We start from the raw sequence: 23,672 nt of genomic DNA on the forward strand, positions 1-23,672 counted from the left end.
TCTGGCTGCTCGCCCCTCAAAAGCCAATAAAGAGGCAAGTTGGTGGAAAGGAAAGTTTGCTTTATTTCAGCTGATGGCAACCGGGGGTTGGCGGGGGGAGGGTGGACTCCTGTCCAAAAGCTGACTCACCGCCCCCCTCCACAATCAGGGGGCAAGAGCTCTTATAGGTGGTGGAAGGGGGCTACATGCAGAAGCAGCACAGTCAGCTCCGACGGTCATCTTGAAATTGGTCACATGGTGGTCTGATCGGCGTCATCTTGACTGTTTTACTACAGTTAATCTTCAGTTCCAGGGCTGGTTTGTTCCCATTTCTTTGAGTCCAGTTCTTGGAATTGTGGCAATTTATGTCATGGCTACAGTCTGGTCATCATGTAGTTAACTTCTTCCACCTGGTGAGGGTTTTAGTATCTATAAGACAGCTCACAGGATATGGCTCAGAGTATTATTTATAGCCCTTGAATAGAAACTAAAGGACCCTGACTATGCCTAATGACTAAACTATTATTATTTAGTCCTGTTGGACAGTTTTCCTTTGTTTCTGCATTTTCTCACTTCTCTGATTAAACTTATTCTTTGGCTAAAGTTTTTCCACAGACAAAAGGCAGGTGGAGAACATAGTGCTGGGTCAAGGACCATAGGGTCCTTCTCCATTTCAATACATGATTTTTTAAAACATGACTTTTTGTTTGAATAGCTCCTGAGAAAGAAATGCAGGGCTTCCCTGGTGGCGCAATGGTTGGGAGTCCACCTGCCGATGCAGGGGACACGGGTTCGTGCCCCGGTCTGGGAAGATCCCACATGCCGCGGAGCGGCTGGGCCCGTGAGCCATGGCCGCTGAGCCTGCGCGTCGGGAGCCTGTGCTCTGCAACGGGAGAGGCCACAACAGTGAGAGGCCCGCGTACGGCAAAAAAAAAAAAAAAAAAAGAAAGAAAGAAATGCAAATGGCAGGGCTCTTTGCAACAGCGATGATATGTAAGAAGCCCCTTCCCACGCTCCTGTGTTTCTCCAGTAGGTATTTATTGAACAACTACTATGTGCCAGGCATGCTCTCTGCCCTCAGGCAGCAAGAAGTCTAAACTGTAATGGGAAATGCTGAGACCTCGGCTCGGTGCTAGGACCAGGTACCCAGGAGCATCTTTGAGGACCACTGGAGGCTGATGGAAGAGGTCAGATCCGCTGGGTCTGGTGGCTTCATGGTCCCTCCTTGGTCACTGAGGCACCTGTGACCAGGCTTCATGGATCAGAACTCAGGTTCTGGGGTCTGAGACCTGGCGTTCAGTCGGGGCTCTGTGACCAAATTGGGGCCCTGATGAGTCATTTAACCTCTCTATGCTGTGGTGACTATTTCTGTAAACTGGGCATCCTCATGGGCTCCATCTCGGTGGACAGCTGTGAAGATGCAAAGAGATAGTCTATGTGATGAAATTTTCACGGTGTTTGGTAGTAAAAACTGCTCTTTCCTGTGGAATGCTAGTGTGTGGATTCCTAGGCCGAACACTTTATACATCTATTAAATCATTAAACCCCCCCCCCATGACCAATGTATAGACATAAGCATTATCCTCATTTTACAGATGAGAAAACTGAGGCATGCGCAGTTAGGTCACTTTCCCAAGGCCACAGAGAGTGGGAGAGAGGCAGCATTCAAATCCAGACAGCCTGCTCAGGATCTGTGCCCAGGCTGCAGGTCACTGCTCATAAGTGTTCACGATAGTTATTACGTCGTTGGCAGATCAGACGTATTCATTCATTGTTATAAATGCTTAGATAAAGCACTTGGTGCAGCCATCCCTAGAAGCAAGGCATTGTGGCTATTTGTATTATTATTTGGGTGGGTCACATGGCATAATATGGCTGAAACAGTCTACTTAAAATGATCAACGACCCACATACCCACTCGTACTTTTCTTGGTAGAAGATGGGCAATTATTACTCCTAAATACAACATCTCTCCCTATGACTGCCTAACATTTCTGGGAAACCTCTAAACACTCACTGGAAAGAGCCAAGTTCACGTACTCCGCTGTTGGCTAAGCTCAGGGCCTCGGGAGTAGACTGTTGCCCGAGCTCCACTCTAAACATTCCCGCTGTTCTTCCTCCCTGGTCCAGACACCATCAGCACCGCAAGCTGGGGCTCACCCACCCTGGGGTCAGTAGCATCAGTTTTTCTCCAGAGATGGAGCCCAGATCACAGCTACCAAAGTGATCACCGTTAGGAAAGATTGCATTTAAGACGCTGTGGATCACAGGCTGTACTGGGCTTCTCAGTAATACTGGGAATCCATTCAATGTACTCACAGACTGCATGATTCCAGAAATACTGAATTGTAGATTCGGGGAAATAGGGGGTGTCCATCTCAGTTCAAAGGCTCCTGGTTGTTCTCAGAGCCAGGTCCAAGTGCCATGGAATAGCAGCAAAGCCACCCATGACCCAGCCTCCACCCAAGCTCCCACGTCTCCAGCATCCCCTGGTCCTACATTTCCTCTACAGTTGTTGTTTCCAATGATCCTGGGTGCCTCGGCACATCCGTACTTGCTGTTCCTATTCCAAGAGTACCCTTCCAGCTCCCCTCCTCCTTCCACCCCGTGGCAGCTCCAAGGCTGCCACCTCTGGGAGGGGCCTCTCTAATTTGATGCTGTGGGAAAAGCTTGGGCTTGATTCCCACCTGTGCAGTTGCTGGCTGGAGGCCTCGGCACAGATATTACATTGTCTCCACATCTCTCCCGTGCAAATAGCACCAGCTGCTGGAAGGTCAAAAGACACAATCATGTGATGAGCTCACACCATGCCTGGCACATAGTAGGAGCTTAATTGGGTTGGTCCCCTTGTCTTTTTCCCCCAGCTTTCTGGTTTTGCTCTTACTGAGACAGTAGCCAAACTCTAAGAGAAAACAAAATAAACACACACACACAAAAAAGGTGTAGTGAAAATTCTACTTATATGTATGTCATTTTTTATTCCATGATTCTTTTTAAAAATTAAGATACAACTCACATACCATAAAATTCATCATTTAAAAGTGGTTTTTAGTATATTTGCAAAGTTGTGCAACCATCACTTCTTTCTAATTCTAGAATATTTTCATTACCCCTGTTGATGAAAAATTAATCAGTCGATCTAAGAAAGAAATGGAAAATTTTATTTGAGCCAAATTTGAGGATTATAACCCAGGAAGAGCACCTCAGAAAGCTCCAAGAACTGTTGCACCTGTTAGAAATGAAGGCAGAGTTATATAAGTTTTTTGAGACAGAGGGGTGTACATTAAATGACGTATTATTGACCATTTACACAATCCAGATCCAAGTGTCATCGTGGCCCCTTCCAAGGTCAGGAAGGAATGTTATCTTTAAGGAGCTGTCTTGTTGATGCAAGGAGACTGTTCCTCTTTATGGCTGAGCAGGTATTGCTGCTGATGGGGGAGGTTTGGTGGATGCATAATGCAGATACACAGTGCACAGTAGAGGACAGAGGAGCCAGAGGGCAGGGACAATTTTTTATTGAAAATTTTTCTTGTCTTGCCATAAAATATGAATTTTATTTCACACCCCAAAAGGTAACCCCACACCCGTCAGCATTCCCTCTCCGCTCCCAGCCCCTCAGGGCCACTTGCCTGATATGCAGCAAAGCCAGTGTACTGCACCGGGTTGTGGTGAAGGAAAGTACAGCATTTATTGCAGGGCACCAAGCAAGGACAACAGGCACTTCCTGCTCAAAAGACCCGAACTCCCAGATGGCTTTCAGGGAAGGGTTTTTAAGGACATTGTGAGGGAGGGGGTCGCAGGGTGCCCGATCAGCTTGTATGCAATTCTCTGATTGGCTGATGGTGAGGCAACAGGATGATGGTTCAGGAATCTAGATGTCGGTCTTCTGGCTCCAACCAGCCTGGGGGTCTATAAGTTGATGGTCACTCTGGGGTCTGCCTGCTGATGGTCAGCAGTTTCCATCTAGTGGTGAAACCGTGTACCTCAGATTGGGACTTGAACCCACGGTCTTTTAATTGAGATCACGCACCTGGTCTCAGAACTTAATGAAGCTCAGGTTCTTGATGTTTCATTGCAGACAGAATTCAGTGAGAGACAAAGTGATCTGTAAGAAGTGGATTTGTTTAGAGAGAAGCACACTCCACAGACAGAATGTGGACCATCTCAGAAGGCGAGAAGCCTCAAAATATGGCTTGGTTAGTTTTTATGGACTCGGTAATTTCATAGGCTAATGAGTGGGAGGATTATTCCAACTATTTTAGGGGAAGGGGCGGGGCTTTCCAGGAACTGGGCCACCACCCACTTTTTGGCCTTTTATGGTTGGCCTCAGAACTGTCATGGCGTCATGGGTGTGTCATTTAGCAAGCTAATGTATTACAGTGAGTGTATAATGAGGCTTAAGGTACACCGGAAGTTGAATCTTCCGCCATCTTGGACCTAGTTGGTTCTAACCAGTTTTTGTCATATCCTATGGTGGCAGGAAACCACGCATCTTGTAAACAGTGGGGGGTCCATGGGCAGACAAAGAAAAGCAGGAAGCTCCAGACTGACAGGAAACCACACCTTTGGGGTGATAAGTGTCCTGGAAGCAGACAAAGAAAGATGAGGCAATTCGGGAATCTCTTGTGTCCAAATGTAACCTGTTGTTCATTATGCTCTCATTACAATAAAATTAGCCTTGCAGATAAGTACCCATCATGCACCGACACCGTGACACTTCTGATCTAAGCTAAATAAGGACAAACATCCCTCCTCCCCTTGGGAAGATGGAGCTGGGATGAAAATCAAGGAATACAACCCCCAAACTCTTCCTTCCCCAGGGAATATTCTACGCCTTCATTTGTATACCCTGGCTTGCCAAAGAAGCCCAGGACAGCAGCTCACCTGTCTGCCCCTCTCTGAGAGCGTATTGTTGCTTAAATAAATTCTCACGTTACTTTCTTAACCTCCCTGCCTTGTCTCCGACTTCTTCTGCAACGAGACAAGAACCTTAAATTCACCGGGAACAAGGGCATCTGAACCTTCTCCCTTTGCGAAGCCTTTCTAGGTCTGGATGTGTCTTCTTTTCTCCTTGTACTTTCTTAGGAAATGAAACATTCAAGAATTCCACAGTGAGACATTTTTTCCTCTTTCTCCGCATCAGAACTGCTGTCTATTGATGTTCTCTCCTTTCAGAGACACGATGAGAGTTTATTTGTAAACCTGGGTTTTAAAAAAAAATCAGGAAGAATGCTGCCTTAATCAGCATAAAAATATGCCCCCCCCCCCCCCCCCCCCCCCCCCCCCCCCCCCGTGCAGCATTTAAGCTACCTAATAGGCGAATGGTGCTGCTTGAAGGGACTCAAAATGCCTCTTGAATGGTGGGTGTTGCCTGCTTGCCTTTCACAGCCGGTGGGAAGTGACAAGTTCCCCCACCTCAGGGGCGAGCTGTGCCCAAAGGCCCACCCTCACTTCCCTGGGGACGTGGAAAAGCTCCAGCCGCCCTTCACTGACAGGAGCAAGATGGGTCGGATATCCTGGGCCTCGGAGGCGTCTGGGTGGTACCACCCGCATGGTAGTAGTTTCCTCTGTGTTCCTACTGGGTGCCAGGCCTCACAGTGAAGGCATCATCTGATCCCACTCTCACGCCTGCCTGAGGGGTGCCTGTGGCTGTCCCCATTCCCCAGGTGAGGAGAAGGGGATTCCAAGGGGCCGTGAGGATGTTTCCAAGGCCACACAGCCAGGAAACAGCTGAGCCGCTTCAGGCCAGACTTGATGCCCCAGGGCCTCTGAGTTGGCCAGCTCTTGGCTTCCCCAAACTGCACCTTCTCGGAGTCACCCTTCAGGTAACCGCCCGTCAGGTGGCTCTGAGGATTCACCAACCCCCTGCATGGAGATACCAAACACGTGGGCCTGGTGCTAAACTGTTCCCAGAAGGGGGACCCTTTCCAGGGCCCGAAAGTGGACTCTTGTCTGATACTCGGAAATGAATTGTCCAAGGAGACACACGTGCTGACAAAGCAAAAGACTTTATTGGGAAGGGGCGCCCGGGCAGAGAGCAGCAGGGTAAGGGAGCCCAGGAGAACTGCTCTGCCACCTGTGTTGCAGTCTCAGGGTTTAGGGCAATGGGGTTGGTTTCCGGGTTGTCTCTGGCCAATCACCATCTTGCTTGTGCCCATACTTGGTCTGACACAGGGTCCTTCCTGGCGGAGTGTGCATCTCTCAGCCAAGATGGATTACAGCGTGAGGGTTTCTGGAAGGTTGACAGGACTTATTATGGGCTGGCATCTCCTCCCTCCTTTTGGCCCCTCCCGAATTCGCCCATTTAGTTTTAGGACCTCCTGTGTGAGACAACTCATGCAAGCGGTCATTATCATGCTTGGCCAAGGCGGGCGGTTTCAGTCAATGGTTCCCTAACAAAACCAGTGTCCAATCGCTCCCCAGCCTTTGTTCCTGGGGCTCACACTGTGCAGAGGGACCCTGTGCAGACAGCAGAAGCTGCCTGGCCCAGGGGCCTAGCCCCCAAATAATGACTGAAGTCCTCATCATTCACCAGCCCCCTCTTCTCCCTTCAGGAGAGCACCTGGCCGTACCTGTTTGGGGTGATTGCTGTCCCCGTCTTGGTCCAGCTGGTGAGCCTGCCCTTTCTCCCTGAGAGCCCACGCTACCTGATCTTTGAGAAGCACGACCAGGCTGGAGCTGAGAAAGGTAGGAGCCGCTTTGTCTGGTCCATGTGGCTCTGGCCTCTTCACAGGGGTCAGCGCTGCAGGGCATGCTGGGTGCCCTAGGACACCCTATCCCGTTTCATCTCCCCAACAGCCTGCTATGGGTGGCCCAGAGTGGGGACACAGATCAAAGTGTCAACTGAAAACAATGCACAGCATGAGAGTTGTGAGTTAAGTTTTATTTGGGGCAAAGTGAGGACTATAGCCTGGGAGACAGCATCTCAGATAGCTCTGAGAGACCGCCCGAAGAGGTGTGGGAGTGTCAGTATATATGATTTCAGTGAAAGGGGTACGTACAGTCAAGCACACATTTTGGCAGAAGGCTGCTGCTGGTCACGAGCAGATGTCACCGTTAATGATTTTAGTGCTTTTCTAGATATGAGGATATGCAAGAAATTTCAGCTCATAAAATCTTCTCCTGAAAATATCTCTCTGAAGCCCTGTTCTACCAGTTTTTCCCAGAGCACAGAGCGCCTCATTCCTGATCCTTGCCCGGAAGTCCTTTCAGGGGCTGTTGAAGGTCAGCGACTGCAGTGGCTAGTGACTTAATCCTTGTAGAACCAGATAGCAAGTGACAATTTTACCGTTAGCAACAGGGAGCCTGGAAAAGCCAGGACAGAGTAGGATGAGGCCCAGGTCTGCTCACCTCTGCTCAGTGTCTCTCCGTGGTCACCTCTCAGGTTGTCCCAACCCCAGAGATGCTGCATATTTCTTAGTGGTTTAAGTCTATCCCGGCCCTCCCTCTGCTCCTCTCGTCCTCACTGATCAGATTTCCCATCTTAACATTCACATGCAAGGAAAGGGAACATACAAGCACAGAATGAGCCCTCACATCACACCAGCATGGGGCCTCTGCAACAAGACCCACTGGATCATTCCCATTAGCCCTGCAAGGGAACAGAAATACACCCATTTTACAGGAGGGAAGCTTGAGGCCCACGTGGGGCTTGGCAGTCATCTTGTGTAGCTTTCTGGGCCAGATTCAAAGTAGAGCTTTCAGAATCAGAGACATTTCTACAGCCCAGAAAAGGCAAAATCATTTTGCCTGGAGACAGACAATGTAGAATGAACAATAGCATACCCATTCTTTTAGTTTTATAAAACAAGACTTGGTCGGCAGCACCGAGGTTCAGCATGAGGGCTGGGAATAACTAGTGCTGCCTTCACATCCCAGCTCTGCAGTCTGACCTTGACCAATTCTTTTCACCGTTCTGATTCTCAGAATCCTCATCTGTAAAAAGGAAATGATATAAGCCTCCCCCATGGGCTTGTTGTAAGGATTAAATTAGATGATATCTATATCTATATGGTCCACAATATTACCTGCTGTCATTATTACTGAGGACTCTGTCCAGTTTCTTATTATCCATATCCTGTCCTCTAATCTAAATTTCCCAAATGTCCACATCCAAGAAAAAACTGAGAATTATATGTAGTCCTTAGCTCACTATAATTTGTGCCACATCTTTTAAAATCCAAACAACCTAAGTATTTTCTGAATTGACGTGTCATAATGAAATATTAATAATTGCCTACGTCTGTCCAGCAGTTTGTAGTTCAGATTTATTTCCTCATTTACGACATTTCTATAACATGAAATCAGAGAACATTATCATTACTTTCATTTTTTGGATGAAGAAACAGAGGCTTACTGGGGTGAAATGACTTGTCCAGGGCTGTGGTTATATCGTTTCTGGTTTCTAGAGGCCTTTAAAAATTGATGGAAAGGACAGATCTTTCTTCGGTAGACGCCCAAATACACAAAATTTGTGGAGCATGGTGGTGGGGATGGGACTTGAGCCCCCTCCCCCAGAAGCCACAGGGGACCCTGGTTAATAGCTCCTCCCCCATCTCACAGCCAGTAAGTGACAAAAGAAGGACTGGAACCCAGTGGTGATTTCCCTCCCACCACCCTCACGCACAGAGGGACACAAGTGGGTAGTGGTCTACGGGGCTTCCCATGGGGCCCTTGGGGAGGCAACCTATCCAAAAGTCAGGCTTCAGGGAAGAAGGCTGATGGTCAGATTGTTGGAGGCTCTGGAGTAAAATGAAGGCAGCTGAGAAGGAGCCAATGGGATCTGATTTCCAAAAGCAACTAGGTTATAGGTTGTTAGAAGACAGCAATTCCTCCAGCTTGATCTCCTGGCATGTGAGGATGCCCATCTGGCTCCACTGGGGAGGAAATCCTGGGAAACGCTCCAATTAAGTACAGTCAGAATGGGCAGTGCATCCAAATGCCAGACAGCACAGAAGGTTTAAAAGATTTATTTCATAGCACAACAGGGAGTGAGAGAGAAGGCCAGTTGTAAAAAATGATAAATATTACATGTACGCTTTATAAAAAGAACAAAGATGTTGGCCTTAGGTTGAAATAGAACATTGAAACCTGCATCTATACTAATAAAAGTGCTAAGTTCACTCCAGGCATTCAGCAAACAATGGATATTTACTGTGCTGGGTGCTCTGCCAGGTGGTGGGGAGAGGAGAGTATAAGGTGGTCTTCCAGCCTTCCAGGAGGTGAAGGGGGCATCTAGTTACGGGAGGCAGACACACTCCTCAATGCTCATCTGCATTGAGAACATTTCCTTCTAAGCACTTCACATTTGTTAGATTGTTAAACCCTCACAACAACCATGGAAAGTAGATCGCATTATTAGTTCCATTTTAAGACAAAAACGAAACAAAACTGAGGACAAGATAACTTAACCAAAGATACAAAGCTAGCAAATGGCAGCGCTGGGATTTGAACTCTGAAAGTCTTGCTCTGGAACCTATGAGCATAAATAAAACACACTCTATTACCTACCACCTTGTTTGGCACCATGGGAGATACACCTTGCCCAGTCTGTTGGTAATTTGGTAGAAAGGACCCTGTAGCAGTTAGCTATTACCATAATAATGCTGCATAACAAACCACCTCGGAACTCACTGGCTGAAGACAATGGCAGTTACTCTGTTAATCTTGATAGGGCTTGCCCTTGCAACTCTTCTTGTCTCAGCAGAAGCTCTCTCACATATCTGGTGGTCAGCCAGCTGATCCAGGATGGCTCAGCTCTGTTCCATGTACCTCATCCTCCAGCAGGCTTAGCTCAGGCATATTCTCACAGCAAGCACAGAGGTCCCAGAGAGGAAGCGAAAAACACAAGCAGTTTTTCAAGCTTTGAATCAGCTAAAATACTATTGGACAAAGTCACATGATCAAGCCCCAGAGTCAGAGAGGGAGGGGCTACACAGTTACGGCGCAAAGGACATACATGTAGAGAAGCAATGAATGGAGGCCATCAATGCATACAGTCCATACCACACTCCCCTTTCCGGCTTTTCCATCCTCCCCACCCCCAGTTCAGAGTGGCAAGGGGTTAAGTTCCAGCCCTGAGTCTGATTTCTTTGTGCCCTCTTGCCAGTTGAGGAGAAGTCCCCAGCACCTAAAAATGGGGGAAAGAGCCCAAACTTCCACTGTGAGAAACGGTGTTTATTTAATTGAATAGAAATGAAATATGAGCATAGGGAATGTGATAGGGCAGTGCTTCAGACACTGGAGTCAGGGAAGTCGCATCTATCAGGACCTTTTGGGTTATAGGAGACAGAAACTCAAAACAGCATAAGCAGGCTTCCCGGGTGGCGCTGTGGTTAAGAATCTGCCTGCCAATGCAGCGGACACAGGTTTGAGCCCCGGTCCAGGAAGATCCCACATGCCGCGGAGCAACTAAGCCGGTGCGCTGCAACTACTGAGCCTGCGCTCTAGAGCCCTTGAGCCACAACTGCTGAGCCCACGTGCCACAGCTACTGAAGCCCGTATGCCTAGAGCCCGTGCTCTGCAACAAGAGAAGCCACTGCAATGAGAAGCCCGTGGACCGCAAAGAAGGGTCGGCCCCGCTGAACGCAACTAGAGAAAGCCCTCGTGCAGCAACGAAGACCCAACACAGCCAAAAATAAATAAACAAATAAATGATTTTTAAAAATACTATTAAAAAAAAACAGCATAAGCAAGAGGGAAACTTTTAACACATGTCCCTAGGAATGGGATTTGAGGGCACCAATAATTACCACTCTTCTTTCTGGCTCAAGTTTGACACCAATACAGAGATGGATGCAGAAGTGGAGGAGATGCAATAAAAATGTCACTTTTAGTTTGGATAAAGAAAGGCCACTTGGCAAATTGGCTTTTGGTCTGATGGCCAGGAGAGCCTCATAAGACGGTACTCATGGGCTCCCAACAGGGCCCACCCCTGAAAAATGCAGAACACGGAAGAAAAGACCGTGTTCTCCTCCAACCAGAGAGATCTCAAAATTAAAGGGAGGAACTAAGCTGTGTGGGCCATTTCTCTCCCCAACTTACCAATGAGCTAAGTCCCTTCTCGTTTCCTGGGGACCAGTGAGTGAGGGATGGGCAGAGAGGGCGGAAAGAATGGTACCTTAAGGAAATGCCCCTCCAGGAGGAAAGTAATATCAGAAGTGAGCCATATGTGTTCTGCCTTATAATAGGGATAGAGAAGGCTGGATTTCCTTAAGCATGGTGGGATCCAGGAGATTAAACTAAGTCACCAAGGTACTGTCCCTCTCTCAACAACTCCTAGACATTCTTAGGATTTCATTGGCTTCATTCTTAGACGGGTTTTCTCCATTTGGCATCAAGACAGTCTTGAGGAGTTCCAACTTTTAAACACTGTTTTAGAAGGAGAGAGATTCCCTTTCACATAGCACACATCTCAATCCCTGAAGGAAATAATTCTAATTGGCCCTTCCTGGGTCACATGGCTATGCTTGAACCAATCACTGCCCCAGGAGTTAGAATTCCCTGATGGGAATTCTCAGAATTGACCAGTCTAGGTTACTATCCAGTCTGGTGATTGGGGGATGGAGGGCTGCAAGGTTTGATTGACATCTCTAGTAGAATTATAGAGAGTACAGGAGGATGGCTTCAAGAAAGATACAGGCAAGAGAAAAAAGTAATATATGCTCATCACCGTGAAGGAACGATACCTCTGGATGCTCCTTCCCGGTAATGCTTTGTCATCCCAGCCCCCATGGTCTGTATTTTTGTCACCAGGCCCTGATCAGGCATATAGACTTGGCAGAGAGCTCAGACCTCAATCCCCAGATAAATAAAAAAGCAGTGCTTTTTATTGCTGTTGTTTTGTGGATGGGAGGGAGTGTGTTTCTATGGCATTTAGAAGCCAGTTACTGGCTAGACCTGAATAGAAAAAGAAGACTGTCCGTTATTGGCTGCTATTGTTTTTTTTGTTTGTTTTTTTTTTTTGGTACACGGGCCTCTCACTGTTGTGGCCTCTCCCGTTGCGGAGCACAGGCTCTGGACGCGCAGGCTCAGTGGCCGTGGCTCACGAGCCCAGCCACTCTGCGGCATGTGGGATCCTCCCGGACCGGGGCACGAACCCGCGTCCCCTGCATCGGCAGGCGGACTCCCAACCACTGTGCCACCAGAGAAGCCCTTGGTTTGGTTTTTTTGAGAGAAAGGTGTACATATCAGGATTAAGGTCAGCCACCTTATGATAGAAAACCCAAACGATAGTGTCTTAAACAAAATAGAAGTTTATTTCTCTCTCTCACATAAGAAAAGGTTGAAGGTAGGCAGACTAAGGCTGTTACAATTCTCCATGGTGTCAGGGACCTTGTTCCTTTCATCTCTCCATCTGCCTCGGGCCCTTCATCTCTAGATTCCCAGGTTGCCTCGTGGTCCAAAGTGGCTGCCATCATATCTGCTTTCCAGCCAAGAGGAGCAGGGCGAGAAGGAGGGATTACTTGCCCTTCTATTTTAATAAGTCTCCTTGAAGGCTCACACGCGTCTGCTAGGTCCCTTTGGTCAGAATGTGATCATGTTTCCCCTCTTAACTGCCAAGGAGGCTGGAAAATGTAGTCCTTTAGTGCACTGTTGTCACAGAACGTCAGGCCCTGCTCCTAAGGAGGAGGGGAGAGTGAGTAATAGCCTCTGGCCACCAGCAGGCTCTGCCACTGTCTGGAAAGAAAGCAACTCAAGTACCCATTGGCTGGGACCAGCCAGACTGAGGTGTTTCGTGCGCTCCAGAGGCTGACTCACGACTCCTTCAAGATGGCGCTGCTTAAACGGCCGTTTGATGCATATTTAGAGATGAGGCCGCGTGAGCTCTGCACCCAGTGAGCCAAGTCAAAGCCCCGAATTTAGTGGGAGCTGCCTTCATTTGTCATTCCTGAACACCCCACAAGGACTGTCAGCCACATTCTGGTCTGCGTATCATTACATTTCCAGTGCTGCCTTTGCGCCTTAGGGGATGCCATCGTGCCCCTTGTCCATGGATGCTCTGGGCAACTGCCTCGGTGGCCTGAGCTGGATTAAGGGACTTCTCTGCAGTCCAGAGATGGCCAGAAACATTCAGGAGGCAAGGTCCCATGCCGGATGGACAGAAGTGAGCCCCAGCAATGGCCCTTATGACAGACAGCTGACTTCATTCCCTTTTGCGCTAGGGGCTAAAGTACATTACCTTGGTCACAAGGAGTCTGGTTTTTATTAAGGCAAGAATAAAGTATATTCAAGTGGATTCATGCTAGAGGTGCATGGAAAATACAAGCTTTTTCCAAACCATTGCAACACCTGTCTTCAAAAAGAACAGAGATTCCTCAGGCTGGCCAAGTTGGAGGTCCAGGCCCTTGGACCTGCATGGACCCTCCACGGGGTAGCAGACCAAGAGCAGGTACAAACTAGAGGTCTCAGGTCTCTGCCCTAAAGGACGCACTGTGATGTGAGTCTCCTCCACCCCCCAATCTCCTTCCCACTCATGGCTCAAGAGGGCTGCCATCATAGCTGCCTCCACCTTCTCCAAGTTCCATCTAAGGAAGAAAAGACCCAGGGGCATGACCAAACCATTGACAAGCTGTCAAGCAGAAGAGAGAGCAGCCTTATTTCGGATGATAGATTGAGAACCAAATGGGAGAAGCCACAGCGAGGAAGGACTTGATTCACCATGAGACAGGAGGTGCAAGAATGGAATAGGCCACTTATGGAGGCAGGGAGTTCTCATTTCTGGAGGTGTCTGAGCACTAGGCAGGAATGGGAAGAGCCAATGGAAGTAGGCAGAAGGTCCAGCTTAATCAAGACCCTCTAGGCCCACCAATGTCCTCTAGACCTTGGTTTCCTGATTCCTAAGAAGGGAAACATCACAACTGTCCTGCCTCTGGGTAAGGTAGACAAGTTCAAGTACAGTGGTGTTTGTGGGAGGAGGGCTTTGCAAACTGTAAAGGATGGTGCACATCAAAAGGAGATTGTTTGCTTTTGCCATGTGAATTTCTGCATGACCTTCCATTTGAAGAAAGGGATTCTGTGGATAAAGTGATCTGAAATCTTTTGCTCTGGGAATGGAGAATGTGTTTAATGTTGGGGAAAAAACACCCACAACTTTCTAAAAAGTCAATCGTCATTTATACCTGAGCTTTTCCTGTCTTTTTCCATGACATTTCCATCATGCTTACAGGGGGGAACAATCATGTGGATTTATCTGTGAGGCTGCTTTTACCCCCCCCCCCATGTTTGTGCCTTAAACATGTTTCCTTATTATTGTTTTTATATTATCATGGATGGGCAGAAGAATAATGGCCTCCAAGTATGTCCACATCCTAATTTTCAGAACCTGTGAATGTCACCTTGCATGGCATGAGGGACTTTGCAGATGTGATTAATTTAAGGGTCTTGAGGTAGGGAAAATTATCCTGGATTATCTAGACGAACCCAATGTAATCACAAGTCTTCTTATAAGTGAAAGAGGGAGGAGGAGAGTCAGGGTCAGAGAAGGAGCTGTGAGAACAGAAGCAGGTGTTAAGAGTCAGAGACAGGTTGAAGATACTGTGCTGCTGGCTTTGAAGGTGGAGGAAGGGGCCAGGAGCCGAGGAAATGCAGGAAGCATCTAGCAGCTGGAAAAGGCCAGGGAACAGACCATCCTCTAGAGCCCCCAGGAGGAGCAGAGCCCTGATGACACCTTGATTTTGGCCCAGTGAGACCCATTTTGGACCTCTGACCTCCAGAACTGTCAAATAAGTTTGTGCCGATTTAAGCCTAGTGGTGATTTATTTGTGGTGATGTATTAGATGCACAGGAAATTCAGACATCACGTTAAGCAAGGAAAATCAGTTCCGGTTGAACTATGACTTTACCTTCATTTTAAATGTAGTTTAAACATTTTTTTACTTGAATTCTCAAAATTTGGGGGCATTCTGATTTTCATTTATAACAAATAACTGAGTGAAAGGGCTGTGTGCAGGAAGCTTTTTTTTTTTTTTTCTTTGCGGTACGCGGGCCTCTCACCGCTGTGGCCTCTCCCGTTGCGGAGCACAGTCTCCGGACGCGCAGGCTCAGCGGCCATGGCTCACGGGCCCAGCCGCTCTGCGGCAGGTGGGATCTTCCCGGACCGGGACACGAACCCGTGTCCCCTGCATTGGCAGGCGGACTCTCAACCACTGTGCCACCAGGGAAGTCCTGCCTGAAGCTTTTAAAGCTTTTTCTTTCCCGTGCACCACTTTCTTGCTATAATTTATCGAGCGCTTGCTCCAAGTCCAGTGCCTTGCTTTCATTGTCTCCAGTATCACAAGTCTCCAGAAACTCAGAGACTGCAGAGAGGAAACCCACACTCAGAAGTTGAGCCCCTTGCCTGCAGTCCCACGGCCAGTAGAGACAGAAATGAGGTTCAAACTGAGTTTGCCTCACTCCAGTCCCGAATTCACTAGAGGGCAGTGTGATGCCTTTGGTGTATGTTTAAGTGGATTGCTAATTGTGAGACACAATTAGCAGCATGTACATAGAGACAAATAAAATAAGCAAAAAATAATTGATCCATTGGTCGCTAGGTTTAAGGGTCAGAAAAATGTCCACTGCCATATTGTGATTTTCTATATTTGAGCCAGGGTTGAACTCCAGATATGCGCTGATTGCATCAGAGAACAGTTAAGTCAGTCATTGCTCATCTGTATTCGAAACTAAAAATCCTATCCCCAGGCCAACTTGATTCACTTATGTAACAAACAGTTATAAGATGATTGTAGCATGGTGAAAGCATGCTTAGTACATAATGCTCAGTGGGGAAAAAATAGAACATAAAATAAATCCATGTGATCACAAAAGTGTGGAAAGAATAGAGATAAGTAGGACGGGAAGGGAAGAAGGCTGGCCTGGATAGAGATTTCTGCTGTGCTCTGTGCTGGGTGGGCTCTTGATAAGGGAGGATGTGCAAGGTGAGCTGGTCCTCTTGAAGCTTCCTGCCCCCCAGATGCATCCACCAAAACCCAAGCCAAGTACCCAGGTGGTCACCCAAGGTACCAAGGTACCAACCGAAGGAAGCCCTGGGGTGGTCAGCCCCTCCCAGGCCCTGCTCTTGCCTAGAGGCTTACAGCCACACTGTGTCCACCTGGAGACACCAAAGAGAGAAGGGGGCCGTTTAGTGCCCTGGGCTCACACTTGCCAGCTAGAAAGGTGGCACCATCTCCTGGACCCAGCCGAGGGACGTGGCAGAAGAAGGAGATGCAGTCCCTCTGAGGTCTTATCTCTGCCCCCACCAGCACAGTCACCTGCTCCTGGAAAACCAGTTCCCACCCCTGTTGTCACTCTGCCTTCACTTTTACGGTGTAGCGATGAGTGACCTCTGAGCATCTCCCCGCTTTGCCCCTGGACGAGTTGTCTCCCAGGGCTCTGCATTCCCTGGGATGGAGAGCCCGCTGATGGGACAGGCTGCAGAGCAAAGGACCAGCAGTCCAGGGAGACAGGCACCTTCCTACAAAACACCCAGGGGTCCACAGCAGCAGCAAAACACAGCTCAGAAACCACCGTGTCAAAGCCCCAGGCTCCCAAAGCACAAAGGCGCATCTTCATTCCAAAGAGCGAGAGACTGAGAGCCGCTTGCACTCACTTTATTTTTTTGTTTTTTAATTTCTTGCATAGATTACTTTTTAAATTTTTCATGCCATTTTTTAAAGGTTACACTCCATTAAAAATTATTACAAAATATTGGCTCTATTCCCTGTGTTGTACAGTACATCCCTGTAGCCTATCTTACACCTGATAGTTAATACTCACCCTCTCCCACCCCTTTAAGGCCCCTCCCCCACTGGTAACCACTAGCTTGTTGTCTATATCTGTGAATCTGCTTCTTTTTTGTTTTATTCACTAGTCTGTTGTACTTTTTAGATTCCACATGTAAGTGAGATCATACAGTATTTGTCTTTGTCTGACTTATTTCACTTAGCATAATGCCCGCCAAGTCCATCCGTGTTTCTGCAAATGGCAAAATTTCAGTCTTTTCTATGGCTGAGTAGTATTCCATTGTAGGTATATAGCACATCTTCCTTATCTATTCATCTGTCGATGGACACGTAGGTTGCTCCCATACCTTGACTATCGTAAATAATGCTGCTAGGAACATTGGGGTGCATGTGTCTTTTCGAATTAGGGTTTTTGTTTTTTTTTGGATATATACCCAGGAGTGGGATTGCTGGGTCATATGGTAGTCTTAGTTGTTTGAGAAACCTCCATATGATTCTCCACAATGGCTTCGCCAATTTACATTCCCACCAACAGCGTACGAGGGTGCCGTTTTTTCCACACCCTTGCCAACGTTTGTTACTTTCCACTCACTTTAAATTTAGAGAATCACAGAGGGTTCCAGCAAAGCAAAGGATGTGTTCTACACTGTGCCTGTGGTCGGTGCCATCCTTGTGCAGCCCCCGGGTCTGCTGGGGGTCCCCGTGCGCCTCAGTGCTGGGAGGAATTGCCTGTCCCCTCAACTCCACAGCATGAGGATGTTCAAAGGCTTCTTCAAATGTCTCTGAAGTCCTGAGCATTTCTGGGCTTCGAGCTGTCTTGGGCACCAGCATTCTTGCATGCTGCCCTGTCTTACAGCCTAATAACCCCAACTTGAACTTCACCACCTATTTTGGTTTCCTCAAACGGCATAGCAGCAGTCACGCCCACAGGATCACTGGAGGGTTTCCGGAGGAGTGCGCTACCCAAGGTGCCCGACTTCCTGCCTCTCACCAGCCTCTGTTTTCCCCTCTTATCTCTGCTCGTCCGCTCTGCCTGCTAAGAGGGCCCCTGAGCTCCAATTTCTTCTTCTTCTAGTGTGTGGAATAGCTTCCCTCCCTTCTGAAGCTGGAGCCAGCTGCCATGCAAACGTTCAGCAAACCCTCCTCCTCTAGGCACTTATCAAAATATTTTTCTCAGTGAAGACAGTTCTTTCCTTGAAAGACATTCTGGTGTCAGCCGTTAAGTTTACACACTTTTCTTTCCTTCTTTATACCGGTAAGATCACTGCTTCTATTTGATGCTCCCAGGTATGTGGAAGCCATGGTATGTGGGCTCCAAAGGAGGAGCCCAGCCTCTGGGGTTCCAGTCTCTGCTTCTCCACATGATAGCCCTGTGAGCCCAGGCAAGTTGCCCATTGTCTCAGATGAGGCTCAGTTTTCTCATCTGTGAAATGGGAATAGTACAAATGCCTATCTCCAGGGGCCAGAAGGATGAGGAAATAAGATCATGGATATGAGAATAATTTGCAGTGTGCAAAAACACTGTAGCAACATCGGCTGTGGTCATGATAATCATGTGGCCAAAATAGTCAACAAACACTTGTTTTTTATCAGGTAGGTCCTTGTCCAGGAAGGGAAGGAAACAACTGTCCATACAGGCCATGCGCATCCTGGACACAACCGAGAACTTGGGGTCACGCAGAGAGGTCCTGGGCCTTGGAAGACCTTCCATGTCATCTTGTCATACGAGGCCTGTCTCAAAGGGCTGTGGAGAGGCCAGGAGATGGCCGCCTTGTTAAAGATGCTTGTCCTTCCTTCTTGCCCAGCTTATTCCTACTTATGCCAGGAGGCTCAGTGCAGCCCACTGAGGGGTTCCGAATTCAGTGTCTGGGCTGCCAACTGTCAGTCGGGGTCCTCTAAGAAGCAGACACCAGGTGGACCAGTGATCGGGAACTTATTGGCATAAGTGCATGTGAAAGGAATGTGGAGGAACCAGGGGAGGTGGAGAGATCACAGACATGGGACCAGCCCAACCCCCGGTGGAGAAGAGAGGGACAGGGCTTGGGCAGAAGGGTCTAGGTGCTGCACAGGACAGGGAAGGTTCAGCAAGGCCCTGACACGTCCTCCAGCCAAGGTCAGCCCCAGAGGAGCCCTGTGTGTATCCCAGGAGCAAGGCTGCCTTAGTTGCCTGGCTGTGTTCCGCCAGTGGCTGTGAGCTGACCCCCAAAGCCTGGCCTGGACACCCAGGATGAGGGATTACAGAGCCCAGGGGCTGTGGCCCTTGGTCAGGTCCAGCCCGGTAGTCGGGGGTCTGTGAGCATGTCCTCCTGCCGCCACTGTGTGGTAGGCCATGCACCTCTAGAACAGTGCACTCAGAGGAGGAGTGAGACAGAGTGACGTCTTCCCTGGGGTCCCAAGGTGGTCAGGGTGGCCCCTGTACTAGTCAGGGCTCTCCAGAGAAACAGAGCCAATATGGGGTGTGTGTGTGTGTGTGTGTGTGTGTGTGTGTGTGTGTGTGTGTGTAGAGGGGGAGAGAGAGAGATTTAGTTTGAGAAATTGGCACATGTGATTGTGGGCGCTGGAGACCCAGGGAAGACCTGATGCTGCATCTCGAGTCTGGAGGCCATCTGGTGGCAGTGTTCCCTCTTCCTCAGGGACCTTAGTCATTACTTCTTAAGGCCTTCACCTGATTGGGTGAGGCCCACCCACATTCCAGAGAACCATCTGCTTTACTCAAAGTCTACTGATGTAAATGTCACCCTCCGCTAAACGGGTGTTTGACCAAATACCTGCTTTCTGTGGCCCAGCCAAGTTGACACACAACACTGAGCATCTCAGCCCTACCCCGTCCCTCACTCCCCTCGTCACCTCACCCTGGTACTGGTGACACGGTGGAGTCACCTGCAGTGTATGTCACTCTCCCTGGCAGGGACTGCATCTCCTTGAGTGCTGAGCTCCACACCCCCTACCTTCCCCCTTCCCAGGCATCCAACATACACTTCCACTTGCCGAATAGATAAGAAAAAATATCAAGGACTTGAATGCGTGATCCAAACTGTTGAAGAGCATTCACCTGTGAAAGTCATTAAAAATAGTGAGTCTCGCCAAATTCCTGGGCAGGGAGAAGGCAGCTTGGCCTCTCCTTCCCACAGCCGAGCAACTCAACCCAGAGGGGTTTGGGATTCACCGTCCCCCGCACCTGACCATCCATGGAGCAGGGGCTCAAATGCCAGGGACCCTGACTCCCAGAGGGAGATTCTTGCCAGTTACCTGTCACCTCACGTCTCTCGGGGCCCTAATGCTGAGGGTTCTACAAGAATCACCCCATTTTCTAGGAGGGGGCAGCAGAAGACATTTACCCACTCTCGGGACTCAGAGATGAAGAATTCATGAATGTGCTTGGTGGGCACAGAACACATCCCCAGACAGATCCCCAGATATCCCAGAACTCATTCTTCGTACACTGGGTGTTTAATGAAATAGCAACAATGTCCTTTTAAATATTTTATGAGCCACGGAGCTCCCTGCCGGAAGCAGTGGAATAGAGACTTTCAAGTCCCAGACCTGGGCTCCGGGACTCATCAGCTTTGCCTGGGCGGTCTGCCAGGGAGATGCAGCTAGGAATGATCGGCCGTGTGACTCCTGGAACAGCAGGTGCATCCTCTGAACATCCTTGCTAATTATTTCTTGGGTATCAGTCTTGTCAAGCCCTTATAGACAGCAGGCACCAAGAGAGCCCCCAGAATCCGGTGTCACACTCTTGCTGGCATCAGGAGCCCTGGTCCTGCTGTGCTGCTTCTCTGGGCTGTGGTTTCCCCACCTGTGTAGTCAGGACGGACGAGTTAATTTCTATAGGCTGGTCCAGCTGCAGGCTCCGTGGTCAGGAGCTGGCACATTGGGGCAGGATCTCGGGTTGCGCCCAGGGCTCCTGGAAAACAGGCACCCAGGGTCTGCTACCACTCATGGGATCACACTACAGGGTGGTCACAGATGCCATTGCTGGAGTGTCCTGCTCCCACCAAGGGGCAGTGAGATAGCACTAAATAAAATGGGCTCAAAATGGTTTCTATCATGTGCTAGTGTGGGAGGGAGAATAAGGATGCCCCCACCTCCAGAAGGTGTCCACATCCTACTTCCTAGAACCTTTGAACAGGTTAAGTTACGTGGCAAAGGAATTAAGAATGCAGGTGGAATGAAGGTTGCTCGTCGACTGACTTGGAGATGCAGAGATTATCCTTGGTTATCCACGTGGGCCCAGAGTAATCACAAGGATGCTGCTAAGTGGAAAAGGAAGGCAGAAGAGAGAGAGCCTGCGGACAGCTGTATGGGAAGGTTTTGGCACAAGGTTGCTGGCTTTGAAGATGGAGGAAGGGGCCATGAGTCAAGGAAAGCAGGCAGCCTCAGCCAGAAAAGGCAAGGCTCCCCTGGAGCCTCCAGAAGGAACTCAGCCCTGACAACACCTTGCTTGCGGTCTAGTGAGACCCTTTTCAGATTCTGACCCCCAGAACTGTAAGATGATACTTTGCATTGTGTTAAGCCACGAAGTTTTAAATTTGTGGTAATTTGTTACAGCAGCCATGGGAAACTAACAGAGGTATGTATACTGCAGCCATTGCCTTAAGCCTCACCCAAAACAAAGGCCTACAAAGTTTCTACTCCTTATTATACAGATGAGGAGACTAAGACTCAGAGAGATTCAGGGAGATGACGTCATGGTCTCTGAGCAGGTTGATACACTGGTCAATGTCACCCTCAGGACACAGAAATAAATAGGAATAACATTTCAGACAGAGAGGCGTGGAATGCAGGACATGGTTGCCAAGGTGTTGGGGCAGAGGAGCAGGCTGGGTCCCCCAGGGTCACCACTCAGGCTCGAGCCCCGAGTCCTCCCTCCTCGCTGAATCCACAGGCAGCCCATCTCCGCTGCAGAGCAGATGCTAAAGCTGCTGGCACGAATGTGGCGGGTGTCATCGCCAGTGGGGACGCAAGAGCCTCTGTCTCTGAGACTGAGCGGGAGCTGCCACCGCTCACGGCGCCAGAGGTTCAACCAGATGCAGAAAAAAGTCTTTTTCCTCCTACCTTCGGTGCACATCAGTGCCTCTTATGGGTGGACTCTAACAGGAGTGGGCTAGCACGGAGTCCTGGGAATGTGGTAGCCCCAGGGACCCAGGAGAGATTCTAAAAGGGTGATTTGGGACTGAGTCCCAGTGGGCAGGATCTGACTCAACTAGTAAATGGTGGGATGCTCCCGGCACATGTCACCCTCGGGCCTTTGCACCTGCTGCTCTGCCTGGAAGGCTCTTCCCCCAGGTATCTGCCTGGCCCCGCGCCCTCACTTCACTGAGTTCTCTGCTGCAGTGGCATCTCTTCAGAAACATCTTCCCAGTTACAGTAGCTCAAACAGCATCCTCCCCTCTTCGCTATCACTCACCCTGATTTAGTTTACTTCTTTTACTGGAACTTTATCAGCTACCGGAACTCACATAGTTCTATGTTTATTTGTTTAGTATCTGTCTCCACTCCAGTGAAAGCTCCCTGAGGGCAGAGACTTTTCCTGTTTTATTCTTTGCAGAGAACACCAGCACTTAGAGCAGAGCCTAAGTGAGTAGTAAGTGCTCATTAAACAGTTGTTGAAAGAATGAACGAAACCAGAGTACAGCATATACCTCACAGCACAGTGCATCCTCTGGTCTCCAGAGCACGCTGCTTCTCGAAGCTCTGTGCTTCACACTTGGAGTTGTTCATGGCAATTGGACAGGAGGCTGACTTGCCCTGGGAACATGGAAGAGAAGAAGGCTAAGAGGGGGAGACAGGAGTGAGGGACCTGTAGGATGCAGACCAGCCATTTTTAGCAGGGGGATGTTTCAGAGAATTTGGACTTTCTGATGTTTTTGCCTTGATAGTTTCTACCTCTGCCCTGGAGAGGTTTTCCTCAGGGTAGACGTTTTCCAGGTTAAAGCAAAGCCTGTGTATATATACGAAGTCACCCCGATACGAGACTCCTTGCTGTCACTCGCGGTGGCAGGGAAGGCTGTGCAGGCAGGGATGTCTGAACGTGTGCCAAGAGGGAAGGAACCGGACGTGGAATATCGTGGACGTGTTCGGGATAGGCTCCAGTTCAAAGTGATTGTTGTCAGACGTGGAGACTGATGCACGACCTGAAGGCTGCCCTTCCCTGAGGCCAGATCTCAAGCACTTGAGATCAGGGCTCACAGAGAGCTAGCTTTTGGTGTATTGTAGGTGCTCAATAAACGTGTGTTGAATAAATGAACAAATACACGAGGCCTGCTTAAAACACAGGTGCACAGGTGGAAGACGTCCTAACTCTGTGTGGTGGCCCGAGAGAAGGGAGGAGGGGGCCCGTCACGTGCTAAGGACCTGCGGCACCCGGGCCCATCCCAGTGGCTCGCCCGTTACACCGTTCCTCAACTAAGAGATCTGCGTTCTCACCCCCACTTTACAGGTGAGAACATAGAGGCTCAGGGAGGTTGGTACAACCTGCTAAGGGTCACTCAGTTGGTAAGTGGTGGGGCTGGTTCTTGAACCCAAGCTTGCCTGACTCTTTGTTTATAAAACCACAGAATCTGGGTCATACATTGTTGACCAAAAAGCATGAGGACAAAGTTTGGCTCGAATGGAACACGTCTGGAGGAGAGTAGCTGAGCTCAGCTTAGACCTTCCTCCAGCCTCAGGAAATAGAAAGAAGCCAAAGCTGACGCACCGCCTTCAGTTTGCAGACTGAGACCCAGAGGGGTGAGCGCCTTGCCTGAGGCCCCAGGCAAGTCAGTGGCTGAGCAGCGTCCGGGCCCTTTCTCCTGGCCCACGTCCACTGTGCTCTCATCGCCCACTCCCATCCCCAAAGGCGCAGGAGATGAGCTTCGGGCCAAGTTCAGGGGAGGACCAGCCTGCATTTGACGGTGGCCCCAGTGGTTCTAACCTGCTAGACAACCATGATCACCCTGCCACTAGCTTTTTGCTCCCATATCAGTG

General features: G+C 49.2%; 1 protein-coding gene across 1 annotated transcript in view; it reads left to right on the forward strand.

Annotated features, from left to right (window-relative positions):
* The window catches only part of SLC2A9 (solute carrier family 2 member 9), a 183,170-nt gene that overhangs the window by 70,648 nt on the left and 88,850 nt on the right, over positions 1-23,672 (forward strand). Inside the window, 1 exon segment of the mRNA XM_060012810.1 lies at positions 6,537-6,669. Within this exon segment, the coding sequence (XP_059868793.1) occupies positions 6,537-6,669 (133 nt within the window).

The sequence above is a fragment of the Delphinus delphis genome, chromosome 5, assembly GCF_949987515.2.
Source record: "Delphinus delphis chromosome 5, mDelDel1.2, whole genome shotgun sequence".
In the NCBI taxonomy this organism is placed as follows: domain Eukaryota; kingdom Metazoa; phylum Chordata; class Mammalia; order Artiodactyla; family Delphinidae; genus Delphinus; species Delphinus delphis.